Source organism: Leuciscus leuciscus, assembly GCF_965113295.1.
Source record: "Leuciscus leuciscus genome assembly, chromosome: 23".
Taxonomy (NCBI): Eukaryota; Metazoa; Chordata; class Actinopteri; order Cypriniformes; family Leuciscidae; genus Leuciscus; species Leuciscus leuciscus.
In genome coordinates, this window is record NC_138747.1 from 5147397 (window position 1) to 5170587 (window position 23191).

The 23191-nt window shown below is 37.3% G+C and overlaps 3 protein-coding genes across 5 annotated transcripts; all 3 read right to left on the bottom strand.

Moving 5' to 3' along the window:
• Positions 1-77: 77 nt before the first annotated feature.
• kif17 (kinesin family member 17) lies at positions 78-7974 on the bottom strand. Of its 2 annotated transcripts, none has more exons than XM_082155209.1 (15): positions 7864-7974; positions 7519-7759; positions 7013-7159; positions 6682-6783; positions 6410-6599; positions 5872-6324; positions 5699-5787; positions 5235-5391; positions 5052-5143; positions 4308-4426; positions 2768-2996; positions 1875-2133; positions 1629-1708; positions 835-961; positions 78-727 (listed from the first exon to the last, which is right to left on the bottom strand). In XM_082155209.1, the coding sequence occupies exons 2-15, from the start codon at positions 7741-7743 to the stop codon at positions 540-542; spliced, it is 2457 nt and encodes an 818-aa protein (XP_082011335.1). In that variant the 5' UTR covers positions 7744-7759; positions 7864-7974; the 3' UTR covers positions 78-539. The 2 variants fall into 2 exon arrangements, with proteins under 2 accessions (XP_082011335.1, XP_082011336.1); XM_082155210.1 differs by having other exon boundaries at positions 7519-7762; positions 7864-7964.
• A 90-nt stretch (positions 7975-8064) lies between these two features.
• On the bottom strand, positions 8065-14834 carry sh2d5 (SH2 domain containing 5). Of its 2 annotated transcripts, XM_082155211.1 has the most exons (10): positions 14683-14834; positions 14203-14283; positions 13953-14033; positions 12765-12839; positions 12540-12686; positions 12095-12295; positions 11192-11372; positions 10350-10455; positions 9318-9474; positions 8065-9224 (listed from the first exon to the last, which is right to left on the bottom strand). In XM_082155211.1, the coding sequence occupies exons 2-10, from the start codon at positions 14251-14253 to the stop codon at positions 9033-9035; spliced, it is 1191 nt and encodes a 396-aa protein (XP_082011337.1). In that variant the 5' UTR covers positions 14254-14283; positions 14683-14834; the 3' UTR covers positions 8065-9032. The 2 variants fall into 2 exon arrangements, with proteins under 2 accessions (XP_082011337.1, XP_082011338.1); XM_082155212.1 differs by lacking the exon at positions 14683-14834 and having other exon boundaries at positions 14203-14599.
• A 1135-nt stretch (positions 14835-15969) lies between these two features.
• On the bottom strand, positions 15970-22984 carry hp1bp3 (heterochromatin protein 1, binding protein 3). The gene is made up of 12 exons (XM_082155340.1): positions 22869-22984; positions 22142-22220; positions 21630-21867; positions 21396-21531; positions 20548-20694; positions 20418-20459; positions 20119-20267; positions 19343-19433; positions 19109-19268; positions 18754-18865; positions 17443-17607; positions 15970-17207 (listed from the first exon to the last, which is right to left on the bottom strand). The coding sequence occupies exons 2-12, from the start codon at positions 22209-22211 to the stop codon at positions 16826-16828; spliced, it is 1692 nt and encodes a 563-aa protein (XP_082011466.1). The 5' UTR covers positions 22212-22220; positions 22869-22984; the 3' UTR covers positions 15970-16825.
• Positions 22985-23191: the final 207 nt, after the last annotated feature.

A 23191-nucleotide genomic window follows, 5' to 3' on the forward strand; every position in this document is an offset into this window, starting at 1 on the left:
AAAAGAAAAAAGGAAATTTAAACAACACAAAGCAACATTTGCAACCCATTTTATATTGCTAATGAGATGCATGTTAATATCGGCCCATAGGAACAAGACTTAATTGTATCCATTAAAAAGTCACTTCTATATAAGTGGCTTAGAAAAAGTACATAGAAATACTATCTCAGAAACATCCCTAGTGATTAGACACTTTTGTTTGTGGGATAAATCTTAAAAAGATCAGTTTTTCAGGACAAAAATACTTATTTAATAATACAGACAGCAGCATGGGGTTTCAGTGCACAATAAAAACACTGCAGCAAAAGGTATTATTTCTACTTCAGGTAGTATTAGTTACAATTCCTATGTTTTAGACAGTGCTTACATTCCAAGAAGTTAGGTCACAAAATTACCCTGTATGTCATTAAGCACTAATACAATAAAATATGTCTTTATATATGTACATATGAAATAAAATCAGATAATAGCAGCTTTAAAAGATATAAAGCTCTGGACTCTCTCATATATATACAAAGGATTTGTAAAGCCGTGTCCTGTCAGTTGCCCTCAGTTGGGATGAATGACTTGCTCTTCTTGCGTTTTACTTTGCCGTGTGCAGGTGGGACTCCAAGGGACTCCAAACGGAAAGGCCGCGGAGGGAGAGATTCACCGGTTAGAGGAGACAAACTGGACCCACTGGAGGTCTGGTGGGCTGAGCCATTACCGACTGAACCAGAATAATTCACTGAGACAAAATGATTAGAATTAGCAACATTTATAAGCATACAGCAGGTGCATGAGAGAAACAAATGAACATGAATCTGTAAAGTTAATATTACATCAATTTCTTACTTGTGTTTTTAATAGAGTCGCCGGCCAACAGCTGACTGGTCCGTTTTGTCTTGAAGTAGTTAGTGGCGATATGTTGGCTATCACTGCGTTTCAACATTTCCTTGTAGCGATCCTCCTCCACTTCTTGCTAAAAAGAGAGTCAGTTGGACATGAGTCAAAGCTATGGATGTTTTTCATATTCATAAGTAAGGTTCTAGGGATATTAAACACTTTTCACACAACACTTAACCCAGGGTTAACATCTTTTTTAAACCCAGTCTGCTTTTAACGCTGGGTTAAGATTAAGAACATTTCAAAGATATTTTGTCATTTTTTTATTTGGGTTAAGACTACTTTTTAACCCTAGCATACGCTTAAGCACTTTTACAGTGCCAACTCTGGATTGTAATTCCAGAGTTATACAGTGTGAACTGCATTAGGGCTAGAATGGTAACAAATCATAAACTAAACAATGCTTGCCTCATTAAATATTCATGTGCTTTGTACTTGTTACATAATCTTTTCATTTCAAATGGCCAAAGCAAAAATACTGGAGTAATGAAAAGGCAATATTTTATATATATATATATACCGGTATATGCACGCACCTCATAAATATGCAAATAATTAAGGTAACACAGGATTGCTTTATTGCAGGTTTAAAATTATCATCAGCTAGCAAGTTCAAGTGTAAAAACACAAACATTGAACGTGGTACATGAATGTAGTACTGGTATATCTGATTCATTTGTAGTGTATCTGTGTGTAAATGTCAGAAGTCATGTTTGAATAGTGTTAATTCACTGTCTGAATACCACAATAGGGTCGGCAAGGTCTGAGGCTGAATTCCTGCGTGCTGAGAGTCTGCCAGGGGCAATGGCACCTGAAGGAGGCACTGCAGAGCAAGAAGAGAGAGAATATATAGACTATATACCTTTAAATCACACAAGCAACTGACTGAATATAAAAGTATAGTATCTCATTTTTAAAATCGATTAAACAAAGATCATCAAGATTCTCAGGAATTTCACACTGCAGCCTTTTTCTTTCCAGCACTTCACCTGCAGGTAAGGTGGTTTTCTGCACCACAACCTCTGGCAGTCTCCAGGTCCCTCCCTCTTCATCCCACACCGCTTCCTTCCGCAGCCGGTCCAGGTTGCTGTAGTTACAGTCCCTTCGCACCAGGGGCGCCATGCGCTCCAAGATTCCTTGAAGGAGCTGGCCTTCCCTCTCTAGACGCCGGATGGTGACCAGATAATCATCTCTCTCCATCTCAAACTCTGCCTGAAGATCCCTGATCTCCAACTTGGCAGCTTTCAACTGTTCATTACATAAACATATGGTTGGACATTTGAGATTGATTCTAAAGTTTCTTCTCAATAGCAAAACTAGAAATATAATCTAGAAGTTAAGACAAAAACATTAAGCTTTTTATATACTTTTTTTAAATTGTAGATTATAGATCCTATTTATTATTTACTATTTCAAAACACAATATTTAGTCCTGTACATTTAGAATATATATATATATATATATAGACAGTACTCTAATTCTGTGTATATTGTACTGCATAAATACAGTGTATATTTGTATATTTATATAGTGTACATTCTGTATTATGTGTATATTTGTATTTTGTGTACTGTATATTTATTTGTTTTGTTTATTTTTGTCTATTTATGTCATGCCTTGTAAGTGTACTGTTCGGAGCATGTACCAAAGACTTTCACCTATCACTACACTTCTGTGTTTTGGTAGTGTGACAAGGTGATTTGATTTTGATTTGATTTGATATATATAAATCAGACCAATCAATATGCAATTGCTACACCAAGACCAGCAAATTTAGTTTCCAAAACTTTCATGTGACATAATTTCTGAACAACGGCATGTTGAGTAACAGTGGAATGTTGAGTGAATACTAAACACTATCCGAGTACTAAAAGCTCTAACCTTCTTCTGTGTGTTCTCCAGGTGTCTGCTCTTGGCATGAACTTCCTCCTGGATGGAATCGTATACGTTCAGCAGAACGCTGTCGCTGTCCTCACTGTTCTGGCTCAGAGCTTCGATTAGCTGCTTCTTCCTCTGGTCAGCCAGAGTCTTCCTCTGTCTGAGTCTCTGCTTCAGTTCCTCGTTCCTCACCTGCTCTCCACCCACAAACTCCTGCTCCAGCTGCTGCAGCCTTTAGGCCAACAAAATATAACAGAGGCAGCATTTAAGTTCATTTTGGACCAAGCAAAATGCCATGAGGCGATATGTGCCTGCTCAATTTCCATTTGTTTCATTTTTGAGGCCCTCAAGAATTCCCTCAAATTCATGTGTCGGCTTTGGTGTGGACGCTAATATAGTTATCTTTATAGTTATCATTCCTTATGTGAACAGGCCTTAAAGGGGTGGTTCGGGATTTTTGACATCGGACCTCATTTTTAAGTCAGCCTGGTTGTTATTCATCAGTGGAGACATTTTTTTTATTTTTTTTTATCCAGTCCTTATATTTGGATAGTTAGCCGATGCTAGGCTAGCGCGAGTCAATGGTAAATGTTAGCCAGCCATTAAAAACCGTTTTACCCACTCCACAGTGCACAAAACGCAAATCAATTATAACACTAGACTATCGATGTATATGTCCGTTGAGAGAATAATGTTAGAAATCAAACTTACCTTTCATCACATTGCATTAGTTATAATTTGTTCCCTGTAATCATAAGCCTTGTCTACAGCAGCAGCGGAGTGATATTGATTACCTAGGCAACCGAGTGAGCCGGTACACACATGACGCAAGTGTATTTACCTGCCGCTGGTACACTGATTACAGTGCGCTTCTGTTCTGTGTTTACTTTTTGCCGCATTACTAACCGGAGCAAAGTAAAATTCCGCAGCTGCTGAGAAACTAGTTCCTTTGGGATCATTGAGATGAAAGGTAAGTTTGATTTCTAACATTATTCTCTCAACGGACATTTGCATCGATAGTCTAGTGTTATAATTGATTTGCGTTTTGTGCACTGTGGAGTGGGTAAAACGGTTTTTAATGGCTGGCTAACATATACCATTGACTCGCGCTAGCCTAGCATCGGCTAACTATCCAAATATAAGGACTGGATTTTTTTTTTTTTTTTATGTCTCCACTGATGAATAAAAACCAGGCTGACTTAAAAATGAGGTCCGATGTCAAAAATCCCGAACCACCCCTTTAACTCTATTTGAGTATCACTGTATTACATCCAGAAAAGAAAAGAAAAACATGCAACCAAATTACATTTATTTCAAAGATTTCAAAGTCAGTCATTGCAAAATTGGCTGACGTTGGTTCTGAGAAAAGACCTAATATCATTTGTCTGCAGATAGCACAGATTTTTTTGTTATCTAATGCAATGACATTCATACATTTTTAAGTGTTCAAATATTTTTGGTGCCTTTGTGCACTAAATTAATAGGGATGCACCACAGCATTTGCTCCAATTCTTGACCCCAAATGGCTATCTGAGCATCTCACCTTTCTAAAACATGCTTCTGGTCCAGTTGATCTGGTGTGGCGACCACAACTGTAGCTAAAACCGAACTCTCGCCACTGGAAGCTCCTTTAACACTGGCAGCAGCAGAAGACGGACTCTCCTACACAAACAAGAGTCGTTTAGATTTGTGAGATATAAAAACTCACTTGGCTGAATTATTGTTTACACTGTCACAAAAATGTAAATTGTATTTTCAAACAGCTCTATACATAAGGTTATATTATCTCTAACTTTATCTGCATATACAGTATACATACACTCACATATAGAGATATATACTATAGATTTTTTATTTTGTTGCAAAATGTAACTGTATTATCCCCCAGCTCTTTATATAAAGTATAAGTATGACTTTATCCGCATACATATAGTATACTGCTCCAACCGAAACGAAGCACACCTGAACCAGCTACTCAAGGTCTTACTTGGCATACTAGAAACTTCCAGGCAGGTGTGTTGAGGCCAGGAGCTAAACTCTACAGGACCGAGTTTGCACACCCATGTACTAGAGCATATCTTAACTGCTTGATTGTTAGTATTGTCGCAAAATGTTAACTATATTATCGCCCAGCTCTAATCTGCTAAATGTGACTAGATATTAGGATATTCTAAGCATTAACATCATGATTTTCTGTGAAGCTGCTTTGAAACAGTGTGTATTGTGAAAAACGCCATATAAATAAATTTGACATGACTTTGACTTGTTTTAGGCAAAATCAAAGCACCTCGGGTACATTGTGGTCAACATTCGCCTGTTCTTGTGTGGCCACAGGTGCAGTGATGGGCTCTTCTTTAGGATGGTCCACACAAGGGCCTCCTGTTTAAGGAGAGATACCAAGACAATTCGACCAGATCAAGACGATATAGAACCTAAAGCTGTACTGAAAGAAAATTAGTTTCAACATTACCAGTGGTGTGTGTTCGACTAGCTCTGGACCTCTCCAGAGAAGAGAGTCTGGTCTCGTATGATGTTCTCAAGGCAGCAATGTCCTCCTGGAGTTTGACTTTGGACTCTTGTTCAGCATCATACTCGGCCTGCAGCCTCGCTAGTTTCTTCTCATATTCCTAAATTTACATTTACATGTGTATTTATGAATTTGGCAGACACTTATGCAAAGCAACTTGCTTTCTGTGGGAATTGAACCCATGACCTTTGCAATGCTAGCGCCATGCTATGCTATACAGGAAAAAAAATTGCAAATAATGCATGAGTTAGTGCTTAAGTATTTCTATTGACAATGAGAAAACCAATGAATCAACACATTAAAATAGAAAGTTTCCTCAAAAATTCTTCAAGATCTTCCGAGATGAAGGCCTCATCCTAGTGCAGAAACAACAACAACTCTTCCATTGACTTTATATCAGTACACACCTCTTTTATACTGTCGCTCTCTGATGTGTTGCTCTGGGGTCGCGACAGAACAGCTGGAAGATCTCCTGAATTCTGACCTGCCAAACGTGCTGTTAACAGACAAAAATAAGTCGAAATTGCGCTCTTTCACTATTCAAACAGATTCAAATTTACACAAATGTTGTGTTTCTTACAACTGAGGTTGGCAGACGCCAGCTGCCCAGAGATTAACGCCCGCAACTTCTTGATTTCCTCCTGATACTCGCGCAGGAGGGCATCTTTTGGGTCCTCGTTGATGACTGGGCGGTTTTGGATGCTCTTGGCACGGTTGGCGTAGCGTAAAGTACTGATGCTCTCTTCGTAATTGTTGTCGGCAGGTGAGAGACAGGCTACCATGAGGGTACGCGTGTTTCCGCCCAGAGAGTCTTGAAGCAAACGAGTGAGCTTGGAATCACGAAACGGGATGTACTTGGAACGACCGTCCACCAACGCAGATATAACATTGCCAAGGGCTGAAAGAGACAAGTTGATCTTGGTTGCTTCTTGAAGGCGATCTCCAGTAGCACCGGTTTTCGACTGTCGTTCACTCCCTGCAAGGTCCACGAGATTGAGCTTTCCAGCACGCAGATGTTCTTCACCTGCAGCATCTAAACTCATATGAAGATTACAGAGATGTTGCATATAGATTTATTCATGCAGAACTCAGTAAAAATGTGTGACTGAGACACAAACCTGTGTTGCAGGTCTCCATGTGAATGGTGAATATGGAGTGTGAACGAGATGAATCTTTGTTCATGAGTGTGAATCCCACAGAGCGATTCCTCCAGCCCTGATCCATGATCCGCTCACATTCCCCAACGCTGTGCACCGTGTGCATGGACAGATCCCGTACATACACACCACGCTCAGGATGCTCCTTCAGCTAAAACACACACAGCATTGAGACATTCAGCCCACTTTAGCTAATATACAAAGGGCTTTGTGTGATCAGTGGAGAGACGTACTTCCATCTTCTGTTTGGTGTCTTTTGCCAAAAGATCTCTGATTTCCTCCTTGTATATTTCCAGGTAAGAGGCCCGTACAAGGAATTTTGTGTTCTCTGCACACTTAATAGAAAAGTTCAGGTTAAATGTCACTTAAAAACTTTAGCACAATGAATTTATAGTATTTTGGCTCTAAACATTTTACTGACCACAAATTTTGAATGTTAGTGTATTTATAATATTTTACTTTGTCATTCATATTGAATATTATATGTCAGTGAATATTAGGTTTTATACTATGATGGCATCCTATCTAGCCTATATAAAATCACATGATATGCAAATTGGTTACCTGGATTGTCTCAAAGATGTGCTCAAAAGATCTAGGGATGATTCCCCTCTGGGAAAGAGGATCTAGAACACCTTGCATAGTAAACGACTTGCCACTCCCTGTTTGTCCATAAGCAAAAATTGTCCCATTGTAGCCCTCAGTTACACCCTGTTTATAAAATAATGAAATATTTTACACTGATTAGTACATTATGCAAAAACACAGACAGATAGACAGACAAGATAGACGATAGATAGACAGACAGATGATAGATAGCCTAGTTATTCATATTTAGAGTCTAAATTGCCCAACTTACACATGCATCTAGTAAATAACCAATTATAGGAAGGGTTGTAGTTTACTTCCGTGACTAATTTAAACTCTATGGTGTTCTGTTTCAGATAAGGGACAACAGGTTTCAGATAACCCATATACAGTATGGGCATGAACACTGGAAAGTAATTGGCCCTAGAAGATCTAGCTGTCACACTGACCACCAATCACACACACACAAAATTCAATATTACCTCCACCAGAGGATATGCGATCTCGTTGTAGATCTGCTCAGTGGAATGGTTCATATAATAAGCCCCATCAAAAGTGAATTGTTTGGGCGGCTCTTCCGAGGCTCCAGGTTTCTCAATGAAACATTGACAGTGACTGCTGTCAATGGAAACCACCATCTTACAGTTCAGCGCCTTCTCTCTGTCGTTCGGTGGTCGACATCTGACCACCACCTTCACGGATTCCATCTGGACGGATGCTTATCTGCTGAACAGAAATGGACATTTCTCTCTAAAGATCAGACTGCTGGGTGTCATGGTCATATCATGAAGACAAGCAGCTCTTCTGTTATTAGGAAAGACGCTTACGAACGCTGTCATCCGGTCCAAGTTCCGTCAAGACCCGTTTGAGATCAGGCTGCTGTTCGTGATAACAAATAAAGCAGCGTGTTTCTCTTGCTGAGGCTTTCGGCGTTTCCTAGCAACTCCAAACTTCAGAGCGCCCCCAATGACATGCGTACTGAATATTGTTTATTATTTTCATAAAGTATAATAAATAAAGCCAGCATGTATCAATAAATATGTTCATGTATTTTGTGCATAAAATAAATGTTTTTAAACCAGTAAGAACATTATTTTCATAAAAATTAAGCACAAAACATTCCACAAAATTCGCAGTATACTTTAACATATCCGTAAGAACCATTCCGTCGGAATGCTTTGCAGTAATGAGTATGTCAATGCAAAAAAACTTATTTTTAACCACACTGAGAGTGTGTATATGTACATGTATGTAGACATACACATATACACACACACACACCAAGTATCTACTTGTAGTTCATTTTGTAACATATCTGGTTAGATGGCAGTATTCTACTAGTTTTTGAACATTAAAAGGAGACAAAATGTCAGTAAAATCAGTTTATGCAAAGAGGCAAGACATTTACACTGATGCAAAGCTAATAACAGAATGGTGTGCATTTAAGAGGTGAAATGTGCAAGAGGTAAACAATATTAAAGCAGCAAAAAAAATAATTATAATATGAACTGGGTAGTGGATATTTTCAGGGTTTGAGGTAATCACAAAAAAGTTATCTAAAACTAGTGATAATATACAACCAAGAGAGTGAAAAAGGCAATCAATGTGTACGCATACAACACAGAATTTAAAGATGTAATACAGGGTACATGCATAGGTATGCATCTTTGCTAAAGTTGAGTATACATTTAAATTTGACATTTACATGAAAAACATGAGTGCTTGTTTCCCTAGAAAATACAACCAAAAAACCAACAAAGTGAGTGCTTTAGGAGGGTTTAGGTTATTGCCAACAGGCAAAAACAAAGTGTCCATTCAAAATATGTAAAAAATAAATCAATGTGCCAATGACTTAAGATCCTGGTTAGGAAGCTTGACTCATGTCAGTATCTCTGTAACTGTTAAAACCAAGTAAAATATGTAGTATACATACAAAAAATTAAAAAAAGGTTATATAAAAAATAAAAAATAAATCACAGAGCATGAAAGACAGGATTCAAACCCAACTTTGGTCTTTAAATGTGCCTTTTTTTTTGTCCTGTGGTGTACGTAAACTCTTTTTGACCATCTCTTCCCAATCGTAACTGTGGTTGACGCGGGCACAGCTCAGAAAACATTCCAGCTCCTCACTGAACTCTGTGTAGTGCTCGATCAAAGCAGCAAGGCTTTCAAATTCAATGTGGCACTTCTGTAAATGAAGATGAAACATTTGCTACATTTGACTTCTGACACAAGTAGTTATAGAGCAGAGAAAAAAAAAAACGGTTTCATCTTTTCTCACCTCAAGGCGGAACTTCCCCTTGGAATTCTTAACAGAATGAGTTACCAGTCCCGATGGAAAGCGGACTGTAAGAGACCAACGGTTGGGTTTTTTGGGATGAGGACAAAGGAGGAAGGAACCCAAGACATCATCTGCCAGGAGTGAGGAACTACAGTTGCTGTAATGGAAACCAAATACTCAACACTAAACAATACACGTACCGGATTAAAAGGCATGTTAATTAATTCCTTTGGGCCTGGTTTCACAGACAAGGCTTAGATTAAGCCAGGATTAGGCCTTCGTTAAATTAGGAAGAAAAAAAACATTACTGGTGTGAATCTTGAGAAAAATCAGTGGCACTGACATATTTTAAGATATGTCAGTGCAAGTTGCTTTCAGTTAAACAACTCAAACATGCATTTTAGTCTGGGACTCTGTTTAAGCATTGTCCGTGAAACCGGGCATTGATGTACTTCCTTGCTTAATTTTATATGTTATGAAGATATAAATAAAATTTAAAAAAAATAATGCAGTGAAGCACAGCAGATTCTATTTTAGCCTAAATGACAATTAAATATGCATGCAAGAATTATGCATGGAGAAACATGCAAAAATGTATATTAAGAGGTACTGCTTAAAAAAAATTAAGAATTAACATTTTTGTGATTGTAACTTTTATAGAGGATAGTTCACCCAAAAATTTACATTTTGTTATTTACTCATCATCGTGTTGTTCAAAACCTGTGAGAAATTCTTTCTTCTGTTGAACAAAGGAAGATAATTTGAAGAATATGGGTAATCAAACAGTTGATGGACTCCATTGACTTCCATTATATGGAAAAACAAAATACTATGAAAGTCAATGACTACTATTAACTGTTTGATTACCAACATTCTTCAAAATATCTTGTTTGTGTTCAGCAAAGAAAGAACGAAACTCATACAGGTTTGGAACAACTTAAGGGTGAGTAAATAACAATTTTCATTTTTGGGTGAACCATCCCTTTAAGTTTACCAGACCAGACAGCAGTGCCATTGTGCACCAATACTGACCTAGACACGCCAGCCCAGCACCACACTGCGTGAGCCAGAGCTTCTTCTGTCTCGGCCAAACTGGGAGCTCGAGACATGCATGCGTTTGCACTGGCCTTTTCCTTTTCTGTTTCACAAAAGAAAAGATTCTTCAGATTCCCAGAGAAATCAAGTTCTCATTGGTTTCACAAATTATGTCAGTGTTTGTTTTCTTTGGCAAAAGAAAACACTGCAGCGTTCTTAGTTTGGACAGACCACAAGTTCAAATATTCTGAGTAGCACACATTTTTTACTGACTTTCTCTAAATAAACGTTATTATTATTATTATTATTATTATTATTATTATTTTCAAGCTGCAGTACAGATCTATTGCCTCTCTATGGCCATCTCGGTTTAAAACATAATTGCAGGTTACTAGTGGAGTTATTTGGGATGTGCTATCTGCTGATTCAAATATTCTCCGATTATGTAAACCATATGAAACCAACAAGAGGGAAAGTCTTTTCTAAGCAACTACATCCTCAGCACACATAGCCGGGTCTTCCTTCAGTTTACAGACGTGGCGTAACCACGCAAAGACAAATGAACACACTGGCATTTCCCACAATAAATCAATAATATATAAATATACACACACATCAAAAAAATTAAAATACACTAATTATTTTGTGGTAACTGGCAGAAACAACGTGGAAATCCCCACCACCTTTTTTGACTCCCCAGCCACCAAAACCAAAGATAAATGATCAGTATAATAAATTAACCCATTGTGTTTTAATTTGGCCAGCCACTTTAACCAGATGTGTGCATTACCTAAAGAACTCTCTCACTCTCGAAAGTGTCCTATGAACACTTATCCCACCTTGTGGTGCACTCAGTTTATCCTGCAGGTGGCGCTGTTTGAGGGGAGTACATGTAAAAGAGCGATATGCTCCGGAGCGCAGCTCTTTGGTCCGGATCGCCATTTTGCGAACTAGAGTGGGAGAGGAAGTGGGACCCTCTTCAGGACTGCTCACTTGCTCCATGCTCTGTTGTGAGAACACCTGTTCAGGGAAAAATCGACATGAACACTGCAGAACAGTACAGTATTCCAATTATTGGAAAAACTGAGGAATTAGGCAGTTTTAAAGGAATATTGAGGGTTATTGACAACTTAAACTCCATTGTAAAAAAATAAAAGCTCAACAAGAGAAGTTTGCACACCTAATATAAGATTTCTTACAAAAAACACTATTTAGAAGCCAAATGCAAATACAAAACATTTTCAATTCACATTATCATCAGTGTTGTAACAGATAATAGCTGATACCTGATTCTATTTATAAAAAATTAAAATAAAATAAAAAAAGAGGCTATTGTATATTAAATTAATCAAATGATTTAGACTAGATCTAGACAAACTTACAGCTCAAGTGTTTTTTGTTTGTTTTTTACCTTTTGTAAGTGCGTAAAAAAAAAACACAAGTTGCAAATTTATGATTTGATAAAAAAAAAATAAAAAAAAATAATAATAATAATTCAAAATATTTTTTCGTGGTAAAAGAACCAGTAAGAGAACAGGCTGACTTTAAGAGGCCCGAAAGGAATTGCTGAATCTCAAAAAAATATTCAGCAATTTCTTTTTGGGCTTCATTCAACAATATTGAACTAGTAATCAAATGTATCAAATGTTTTCTAAGCCACTAGCACAAATTTCATTTGAAAGTTTATCAAGGTTATAATAAACTTCAAAAAGCTCTTTATGCTAGATACGGCAAGAACAAACCTTTGCCCCAGGTAGCAGGCCTTGAGTTGGGGCCCTGCGGAAAGACACCAAGGCGCTGACACTGAGAGGGAATCCTTGATTTAGCAGCGATGGCATTTGAGTTGGTTTGTTCCCCGGACACTCATCCTGTGCTTCCTCTTGGTGCTTCTCCAGAAAATACAGTTGAAAACAGCGGCAAAGCAGCAGGTTCAGGAACTGGGCCTTTATTTGGGAAAAACACCCTCAAATTCTTGCAGCGGTTGAGCATTTATTCTTATTTCTAACTATTGTGCATTTTTACATTTTCAACGTTCTTTAGTGTGCAATGTTACCGTCCAAGCACATAATTTGTTTTTCCACTTCTAAAGATCACACTTGAGAAACCTAAAACCACAATCTTGATTCTAGAACAGATGTGCAATATTACAAACAATTAAATAGGATGATTTGTCGTGTTGAGGCTTACAGCTCGGGCATGTCTGGCTCTGAAGAGGTGGCAATAGAGCTGGGCATCAGAATTTCCAGGATTATGGGAGGCGAAGGCAAACTGGGCATCTGTCGGACGGGCGGTGGACAGCGAGACTCGACACATGGCGTGAGCCATGAGGAGCGTCTGATGAGATACACACCAAAGAGTTAAACCATCTGACATACGCAAAGAGAAACGTCAGAAATCCCAAGATGATCTTACCTTTTCATCTTCATCATAAACTTTGACTCCTTTGACAGAGAATTTCAATGAGACGGTTCGCTTGCTCTTGCAGTTCTGCAAATACAGATGTTCATTAGTAAACTGCATAACCAGTCAAAAAGTATTACTTTTTTCCACATTGTACAATAATAGCAAAGTAATTTTTTTTTTTGATCTTAGCAATTCCGCTCGACTGAATCACTAAAAGGAACAGATTGAAAACATAACTAGATAACCCTTTAAAAATCAATGTTTCATATTTCAGGAATTGCTTTAATCACTGTATTATGAGGTTCATCAAAATCTTTGTTTTCAACAAAGGTCTGTAGAAAACTATTTACAATATAGTTAGAAATGTCATGGAAAAGCTGAACATCTTTGACCTAATATATTTACTTCAAGTACCACCTGAGATTAAAGTTAGAAGTTAGGTCAATAATAAAATTAAGTCAATAATAATAATAATACAATTAAGTCCACGGTTTTCTGATGCCGGTTAATGGTCAAATTACATGCGGGTAAACAAATAAAATGTATTGTTTTATTTTGATTGTTCTTTTATTATTATTATTATTATTATTATTATTTTTGAGATTTAATTAATAGCTTTTCATTAAACTCACAGACCCTCTGCCGTTCAGTCACAAACCCCCATTCTGGAAAACCCTGACATAAATGTAATATTTAATGCACTTCATGTTATTGATAAAGAACTAAATATATTTTCTTTCCCTTTGTATTTTTATATCAGTATGGTACAAGCTTATCCTGTTCAACAAATCAATGAGATAAACAAGTTTAAAAGTAATCTAAACGTAGTCAGATTACTGTATATTACCTTAAATGTGTAATGTAATGGATCACGGTACTAACTACAACTTTGTCATGCAATTTGGAATCAGTAATAGACTACAATTTGTAAGTAATCTACCCAGTACTGTGTAGTGTAGTAATGTTCTTAATATTGTTCTGAATAATTTTCCACATTTTACAATAACAGTAATTAAGATGATTAAATACCCAAATGGATGCATGTGCATAATATGATTACACAAAACTGATTACAAGCACATATATTGCCTAGATTAAAAGGCTTTTAAGACCATTAAAAACAAATTCAGTCAAGTGTCCAAACTTCTACATAGAAAACATACTCTTGAGATTCACTTCACAGCACACACACATTACCTTGAGAGACTTCAGCTGAGTGTGCAGCTGCTGAATCTGATCATCCAAACAAGTGTCATCCACAGGAAATGAGCCAATATACTAGACAAACAGAGGGTTTACTCAGTAAAAGCAAAACTATGAGTTCATGATACAGTCATCCCAATGTATGGGAGGAAACTGTACAATACAACCACAGATACAATTTCAAAACTTAGTTGCAAAACCAGACGTAGCTACAGCATTAAAATAATATTTCAATAATTTTCACCTCAGCAGATCTTGTAACAATCCCATGTTCCCTGCCAGCTGTCTCCCCCATATCCAAGCCTGTTGTTGTTGGCTTTATCAACTGTTCAAAATAATAAATAATAAAAATGACAAAACAGAGGTCAGCGTTTGCCAGAACTGCATTACAAACTCCTTCAACGTTTTAACTTCACGAAGGACAGCACAGCACAAATAGTGAAAGTAAATCCTCGAGATTGCTCAAAGATAAACAGACACATTTGTGCAGAAGGTGTTCAGACCGGTTCAACTCTAAACGTGCCACTAATGGTCAAAATAAAAGTATGTTTTGAGACACAGCCAAACTTTTTCACGAAAGCGAAAGAAATGGCTATATCGGGAAACTCAAGTAGAAATCAAAACAAACGCTGTACTAGTTAACGCTTGAATAATTACATAAGGATCCATAAAGTAGTTGTAATGAAGCAAAAAAAATAAAAAGCCAGAGGAGACAGATACTCACAAATTAGCCCACACGACTGAACCTGGCAGGGTGGGTCGATTATCCTCCAGGGGTTTTGCAATCCATTCCTGACTCACCTTAATTCTCTAAATCCCGCCTATTCAGAGCCAGACTGGATCCATTGGGAAAGATTTGACAAGATCCGCCTACACCACACATGCATGGATGCACAGGTAATTGGTGACTGATTCATCAAACTGATTCACTTAAAGACGGGTTTATCCTGACTCTTTTAAGGGATAGTTCAACCAAACATTTTGTCATCATTTACTCACCCTCATGTTGTTCCAAACCTGCATGAGTTTCTTTCTTTAAACTCAAAAGAAGATAATTTGAAGAATGTTGGTAATCAAACAGTTGACGCTGACAGTAGCCATCGACTTCCATTGTAAGAAAAAAATACTATCAATTAATGTGTTCTTAATTAATTAATGAAGTCAGTTAATTGGTTCTTCAAAAATATCTTCTTTTGTGTTTAACAGAAGAAAGAAATTCACAAAGGTTTGGAACAGGGAGTATGACAAAATATTTATTTTTGGGTGAACTATCCCTTTAAGTGGCCCAAAAGGAATCGCTGAATCTTTTCCAATGATTCAACATTTCGAAACAGTTGATTCAAACAGTGCGTTTGAAATATTCAAGAAAATATTATGCAGCGACGATTCCTTTTTGGGAAACGATGAATTTGTTTGGTCGTCTGAGCAGAATGATTTTCTGGCCGAATCAAACATGACCAGATAACCTTCTGAAAACTGTTGTTTCTGATCTGTGAAAAAAAAAATATATAACACAGCTCTTGTATTTTTAACATTTCTAAATAACACTTTTAATTTTCTAACAAAAATGTTAAGTGTTATAATCTGGCCTATGTTATGTAGTAATGTTAGTTAATGTTTTTAATACAAGTCATCATAAAGAGTTATAGAGAAAATATTTGTTTTTTTATACAGGGGCTACCCGAGTCTGTAAAAATTTTAAACCTTTGATGTTTGTGAATGTTAAAATACTTTTAGACAAGTCAGGGCATGATATGTTTTATGTAAACATAAATGTCAATGCTTAGTATTCTGAATTAAAGCATGCCTTTTCTTCCAAAATACTGTGCATGTTAGAACAAGGAAAAGAATTTGCCACTGTGAATTTCACATCAACAGAGACTGTGATAATGACACAAACCATGCGTTTCAGAGCTTGAATCATTTGGTAACCCTTTTTAAACACCTCTAAATTAGAGGTTTATCATTGGGTATCAAATCAAACGACCCAAATAAAACAATGGTCAAATAATGAAGTACAAATATAGTCACTTTATTAAGGACTACAGAAAAGTATATCAGTTACATGCATGCAGGGTAAGGTAAGCAATGCTCATAAAATTACATCTAACCCCCCTGATAAACTAACACACAAGAGTATGACCGGGTTAATAGTGTGTATTATGTTTTAAACATCTGCTTGGAAAATCTTTTCAGTGTATATTCTCCTTCATAGACTATACAGAACAAAACAACAGTCATGGATATATGGATACCAACGTTTCTTTAATGCATCTTAATAAATCCAATTTTGCATTCAGGTAAACTGTTCAACTGAAAGTTAGGCATCAATAATCGTTCTTTTCTTTGACTTACACGAAGGAACCAACATCAACAAAACTCTTTGATTACAATAGTAGCTAAAGACCTAATTTCACAAAACATGAGCAAAAACAATTGAAATAAAACTTACAAAGAAAGGTTTTTTGAACACTGATGAGAAAAGGGAGACTGAATAACTGAAATGCTTGCCTCTACAGAAAGATTGACTACAAGAACTTTAAATATTTGATTTTTTTTGCTGAAGCACAACTGAGATGAAAACAACAGCTGCTTCTTCAGACTCTCATAATGGTGACCTGAACGAGCGTCTTAAACAACATAAACAGTAGCATTTCTACTCTACATCTTTACCTGTAATTTAAGAATACTGAACATGATATGCCTGTATCTGAATGGCAGAATAATTTTGAAGAGGTCCTATGTTCATCAGAGGCCCCAAGACAAGGACAACTTGGAAGTTTCTACAAAAATAAGAGGAGAAAATAGCCATCACTGCAGTCTACAGAGCTACAGTTGATCTTTTCAGCTGTCTGCAAGCGTGGGATTCATTTCCGGGATCGGAGCGACTTGCGTGCGGCAGGTTTAGCCTTCACGGCAGAATCAGTCGCCTCCTTCTTAGCTGCCTTGGGCGACGGCCGTTTGGACCCCCTGCTTGTCATCTTTTTGGCTATGGGTGTTTTAGGTTTGCTGGTCGGGGCGGCTTTCTTGACTGGTGTGGCTTTCTTGACTGGTGTGGCTTTAACGGGCGCGGGCGCGGGCGCCTTTTTAGACGCTGCTTTGCTCGCAGCGACGGGTTTCTTGGCTGGTGGAGGGGCTTTCTTGGCAGGCGCGACTGATCTTTTTGAGGCAGGAGGTTTTCGGCTGACTGTTTTAGCCCTTTTATTTTGACGAGCTTTAGGCGCAGGAGTCCGTTTTGCACGCTGGGTCCTGTGGACAAATAAAAAGCATGTTTAGCCTTGCAAAGACACAGCCCAATGATATTCTGGTCTGTGGTTGGGGATTTTTTTGCCCATTTTATCATCCGACAAGTGGAAGCCAGACAACACACCATGGTTTATTAGTCAGGGTTAATGATTTGTTCAAATCCCTAAAGCAAAGTATAAAATAGCAAAGTTCTTTAGCACTAATAATTGATATTTTGACGTTATGTGATGCACTTCACCTCTTTCTTCGGGGAGGCTCATCCTCGTCCGATTCTTCCTCTCCAGATTCTTCCTCCGACTCCTCTTCGGATTCTTCATCAGAATCGTCGCTTCTCTTGCGTTTGAGCTTCTGTTCCTCCTTCTGTTTGAGTTTTTCCATCATTTCTGGAAACAGAACCGCTGGGCTACAAAGGAGGAGCGACAGACAATTTGTCAATTCAAGTAGTTCCATCACATTTAATCTTCATTTTGTACAATGCCTTAAGTCTCACCTTTCTCATATGACAAAATCAAAAAATATTGATTTGCAACTAATCAATTCACCAAGTTTAATCTAAAACAATCGTAAGAGTTAAGTTAAAGGGTTAGTTTTTCACCCCAACATGTAAATGATCCCATCATTTACTCACCCTCAAGCAATCCTAGGTGTATATGACTTTTTTTCTTTCAGCCAAACACAACTGGAGTTATATAAAAATATCCTAGCTCTTCCCAGCATTATATTGGGAGTGAATGGTACCTTAGATTTTGAAGCCCAAAAAAGTGCATCCATCCATCATAAAAGTAATCCATAACACTCCAGGGGTTAATAAAGGCCTTCTGAAGTGAAGCGATGTGTTTTTGTCAGACAAATATCCATATTTATAACTTTAAAAACGATAATAACTGGCTTCCGGTAATAGCCATACGCGAGTCTAGTTCTGCCGGAAAAGTGACCTTTATTAACCCTACTGGATGGATGCGCTTTTTTGGGCTTCAAAATCTAAGGTACCATTCACTCCCACTATAAAGCTTGGAAGAGCCAGGATATTTTTTGATATAACTCCATTGTGTTTGGCTGAAAGTAGAAAGTCATATACCCATAGGATGGCTTGAGGGTGAGTAAATTATGGGATCATTTCATTTTTGGGTGAACTAACCCTTTAAAATGCCCCTGCATTTAGGATTTCAAATGTAAAAAGCCCAAAAGCAAATTTTAGAATATTAAAATGTGCACTATGCTTACAGCAGTATTAAAGTATTATTTAAATACTATCATAGTATTTATTCATATTTTGAATTAGCTTTTATTTTTATATTTTTGGCATATTAGTTTATTTTTATTCAGCTTTAACTCATTTTCATTTTAGTTTTAATATTTTTAGTACTTTTATTATGATTTAATTGTTAGTTGCAAAGAAAACATTTTTAATTTACGTGCAAGTTTAAAATGTTTCACAAAATATTTATATTTTGTTTTATTTCAGCTTAATTTCAATCTCAAGCTTCAATTTTATAGTTTTAGATTTAGTAAACAATAACAACACTGGTTTATGGTGAGCTGAACTTACCTTGGGTAAAATGGATAGCTTAGCTGGTACGACCCACTGAGTCCATGACCAGAAATCTGCTCCATCCATCCCATCATTTTACACTTCAGCAAAGTTCTCTTCAAGTTTGGAACTGGCAATCAGAAAGAATACTTTTATAAAAATCAGCATAACACATTAAGTTACAGCAAATACAGAGATATATAGGGTGGCTATAATATAAACTGAAGAAAACTATTTCTGTACCAGCGTTCTTGTGAACAACTCCTTTGAGAATAACAGTTAGAAGCATGCCAAAACAAAAGCAAACTAGATTCAGTCCTCAGAGAGCAAACGTGCCTTAGGCTGCGATAAGTGAGGAGTGAGTGTACCGTACCAACTAAAGAGACGTTCTTCTGGTCCTGTTTCTCCATGAGGAATTTGCGCAGTATGGTGATGCTGCAGGTCTTGGGCTCATTCATGGCTGTGATGGCGGCCACTACAGCATCTTCCAGCAGTCCGCCACCCATGAGCACCTTATTCCCAGCTTTCTTCAACTGTCAAACACAAATGCAGATTCTCATCAAACCTGCTTGTTGAAGTCGTAGAGCAATTCAGAAGGGTAACTAACCTGGAATGTTCCAGAGGCTCCCTTGCCAGTGATCTGCTCCAAGTAGCCCTTTTCCACAGATCTCTGCAGGCAGTTCTTCAACACGTCAGGCCTTAGAGATTTACAGAAGAACCCTTCATTAATAAATCTCCAGGCAAAATGTATGTACACAATTTCAATCTGTAATTAACTCCTAATGGTGTGTATACTATGAACAGTTCTGCATGTAAGGAAATGGAATAACACTTTTATTCAGAAGTGATGCATAAAATTACTCAAAAGTGACAGTAAAGACATTTATAATGTTACAAAACTTTTTGATTTCAAATAAACGCTGTTCTTTTGAACTTTTTATTCATCAAAGAATCCAGATTTTTTTTAAATCACGGTTTCTACAAAACGTTTAAAGCAGCACAACCGTTTTCAACATTGATAATAATAAGAAATGTTTCTTAAGCAGCAAATCAGCATATTATAATGATTTCTGAAGGATCATGTGACACTGAAGACTGGAGTAATGATGCTGAAAATTCAGCTTTGCATCACAGGAATAAATTACATCTTAAAGTAAATTAAATAGAAAACAGTTGTTTTAAATTGTAATATTTCACAACATAACTTTTCTACTGTATTTTTGATCAAATAACTGCTGCATCTGTTCTTGGTGAGCAGAAGAGACTCTCAAAAACATTAAAAAATCTCACTGCTATTATTCCATTCCCAATATTCCCAATATTAAGTAAATTCTTTCAGGTTCAAACTGAAGTCTAGTTATAGGATGTTGAATCAAAAATGACCTGTTCTCCACATTGAGTTGAGGGAAGTATTGTTCCAGGTACTTCTTGATTAGGATGTAGGAAGCCTCCTTGGGTTCACAGAGGCGGGTGATGATCAGAGGCAGAGACTCTCCCAGCGTCTCCTTCGTCCCCGCAGACACAGCCGCCTTCTACACAACAACATGACATTGACAAAATGAACGATTTAATAATTATGACAAACCACCCAAAAAAAAAACCCCAACAACATTCAACTAATTAACACATTTTAAACAGGCTTACATCAATGCAAAGACAATAAACAAACTGTGTTTGGATACCTTTCCAATGGCGAAACTTCCAGAGAAGCCTTTGCCCTTCAGCTGTGGGTAAAGAAGACAAGACAAGGATGGCTTTTAACTTACTGTATATATGAAACAAGAAATATTTATGTGTTAAATTGCAAATCACCTGTTTGACAGAGCCCTTCTCAACCAATCGCTTTAGGGCCCTCTTGTATAGGTTTTTGGTCTTTTTGTCCATTTCTACAGACGGATACTTCTTCATGACATATTTCATAATGGTAATGGAAGAGGCACCACTCCGTTCTTTGCAGCTCTGGGTAGATTGTAAAGATGCACATATAAGATAACAATTTTTTTCCATCTTTGTCTTAGATTTCCAAAGAATATAGTGCTGCAGGAATGAGTCCTAAACTCGAGTTAGAGACGATTCTGCATTTTTTAACCATCTTTTGGTTAAAGTCTCCATGTAATCAAAATTGATCCATTTATTTTTTATTTAATGTGCCCTGATAATCTTTAATCAAAATAACTTCCGCTTCTTCTTGCAGCTACATCTCTTTTGGGAACATTAAACATCATCATGGTGAAGAGGAAATATCATCTACTCACTAGTCCGCTTTACGACCTCACTGTGTTTATAATTGTGCTTTTGCTAAATATTCTAAATGGAAAAAAGCCTAAATACCGATTGTATTTAGGCTTCAAAATTCATAAAAGTTGTGTTAATTTGTGAAGATTATCATAATGAACAAAATGTGTTAGAATCATAAACTTTTGTTGGTCACTGAGTTTATTTTCTGCAATAATCCAAAAGCCAATGGAAAAATCCTATTGGCTTTTTGTCGAGGGAACCAGGGTGATGTGAGCTTACATCACTGCAGCACCGTACACATTTTAACAACTAAAATATTCAGTACTAGTATCCAGTAAACAGTGGGTAAAACATACTTTAAAGTGCCAAATGACAATCTCTAGAAGGTAACTGAACAGTTCCCGTTAAATTCTGAACCAGACCTCAATTGCTTCTAAGATGATTTCTTCAACTTTGGGCTGGGAAAGAGATGATGAAGCCAGTTTGTTGGCAGAAATGGTTGCCCAAGCAGGAATCTTCTTTTTCACCTTTTTCCCTTTGTCATCTCCCTCCTTATCACTGTAACATATGAACAAACAATACATAAAATGCTTAATAAGCCACTTTTATTTTTTATCAGACATTTCTTTCTTTTTTTGTACAACAGCCAGACTTACAGTTTGGCTACAACATCCTTGGCTTTTTTCTTCTTGCTCTTCCCTTGTTCAGCTGCTGCTTCTTCAGTTTTCTCTCCTTCATCAGGAGTCTCTCCTTCATCTTTGACCGGTTTCTCACCATCATCGGTCGCATCCTCCCCATCACCTCCTTCTTTCTTGTCCTCTGTCGCTGCAGGTTCAGTGGTCGCCGAATCCTTCTCTTTCTCACCTACAGGTGCAGACCCTTCAGCGGGAGCATCTGTGGGATAGAAAACACAATGTTCAGTCAAAGATGCTTTATAAAGCCATACCACTTGTGCATTATTTTATAAACTCGTTTGAAGTCATATGTTAACTTTGCATGAAGAGGGGAGGATTTTCAGTGTCTAGTAACTTGTTTTAGGATTATTTCAGTGTATACGAACAAAGTTTTTATTCCTGGGTGAATTATTCCTTATGTGGTTCTGTCTATTGTGGACAGTCATTATTTCTTCTCAATATGACTGATGTACCATGCAAGGGGCAGTACGTACCTCCCTCAGGGGCATTTGCTGGGGTGGCATCCTCTTTGGGTGGAGCTGCAGCTGATCGGCGAATGGGCATGATTCAAACCTGCCAATAAATACTTCATTAATATATATATATATGAGTATGTATGTGTGTGTGTGTGTATATATATATATATATATATACATACATATATATATTTAATGCATCTGAACTGGGAATTCAATAAAAACATGTTGCATTGTTTAATACGTTGTAATGCATTTCATTGTGTAGATTGCAAAGATTTATTTACAAAATTACAGGAATTGTATGCACTGTTTTGAACACCTTAGATGTGTGCCCATGACCTCTGCTGAGCAAAGGGAAGTTCGTGCAAAGAAAAGCACCCCGACAAACGCACTGGCCATTAAGGCACAGCAAATTAACAAGAAAGGAGCAACAATCCCATTGTTTATTTGCTCCATTTATAGTCTTTATTGATATATGTAGCGAATAACGTGCATGTAGTCACACCTGCACACATTTTACCACTGCACATGAACTGAATTGCATGTAAAACACAATATAATCGAAAATGGCCATTTTGTCCATTTTGCCTTGTACAGTAATGGCGCTGCGTTGAGCTGAAAATGGTAAATGCACGAGGCTGCAGATTCAAAAGAATAAATAAAACATACGCGCCTGCAGAACGTGTAAATTAGTCTGTAAACGGAGAATGCACAATTTCAGAATGAGCTTTTTAATGCATACCTTGATGTACTGGTTTATCAGTTGAAAGAAACACTCCCTTCCTTTTTGGAATTCACTGTTTACGCGACCCTCCCCCTCTTGCGTACGCATAGGGACGTACGTGTCGACGCATGCGTGCGCGTGCCAGTCCCAGTTCCGTTCGTCCATTGTGATGATTGTGAGCTACAGCAGCGAGGTGACCTTACTTTTTTTAATTTTTTAATTTTTTTATTTAAACCTAAACATTATTATGTTACTATTTAATGAAAGATTTTACAAAATTACTTGTTTAAAATTATATGTACTTTATGGTTAAACATTTTGTTTAACATGGGCAACAGTGG

Coding starts and splice junctions, on each gene's coding strand:
- hp1bp3 (XM_082155340.1), bottom strand. CDS start 22,211: ATGCCCATTCGCCGATCAGCTGCAGCTCCACCCAAAGAGGATGCCACC. Junction 20,460..20,547: donor AGAAGGGCTCTGTCAAACAG/GTGATTTGCAAT, acceptor CTTTACCCACAG/CTGAAGGGCAAAGGCTTCTC. Junction 19,434..20,118: donor CAACTCAATGTGGAGAACAG/GTCATTTTTGAT, acceptor TAAATCTCTAAG/GCCTGACGTGTTGAAGAACT.
- sh2d5 (XM_082155211.1), bottom strand. CDS start 14,253: ATGGGGGAGACAGCTGGCAGGGAACATGGGATTGTTACAAGATCTGCT. Junction 10,456..11,191: donor TAAACTGAGTGCACCACAAG/GTGGGATAAGTG, acceptor TTTGTGAAACAG/AAAAGGAAAAGGCCAGTGCA. Junction 9,225..9,317: donor AGGGGAAGTTCCGCCTTGAG/GTGAGAAAAGAT, acceptor CTTCATTTACAG/AAGTGCCACATTGAATTTGA.
- kif17 (XM_082155209.1), bottom strand. CDS start 7,743: ATGGAATCCGTGAAGGTGGTGGTCAGATGTCGACCACCGAACGACAGA. Junction 7,160..7,518: donor TCGCATATCCTCTGGTGGAG/GTAATATTGAAT, acceptor TTTTATAAACAG/GGTGTAACTGAGGGCTACAA. Junction 5,788..5,871: donor GGCGTCTGCCAACCTCAGTT/GTAAGAAACACA, acceptor GTCTGTTAACAG/CACGTTTGGCAGGTCAGAAT.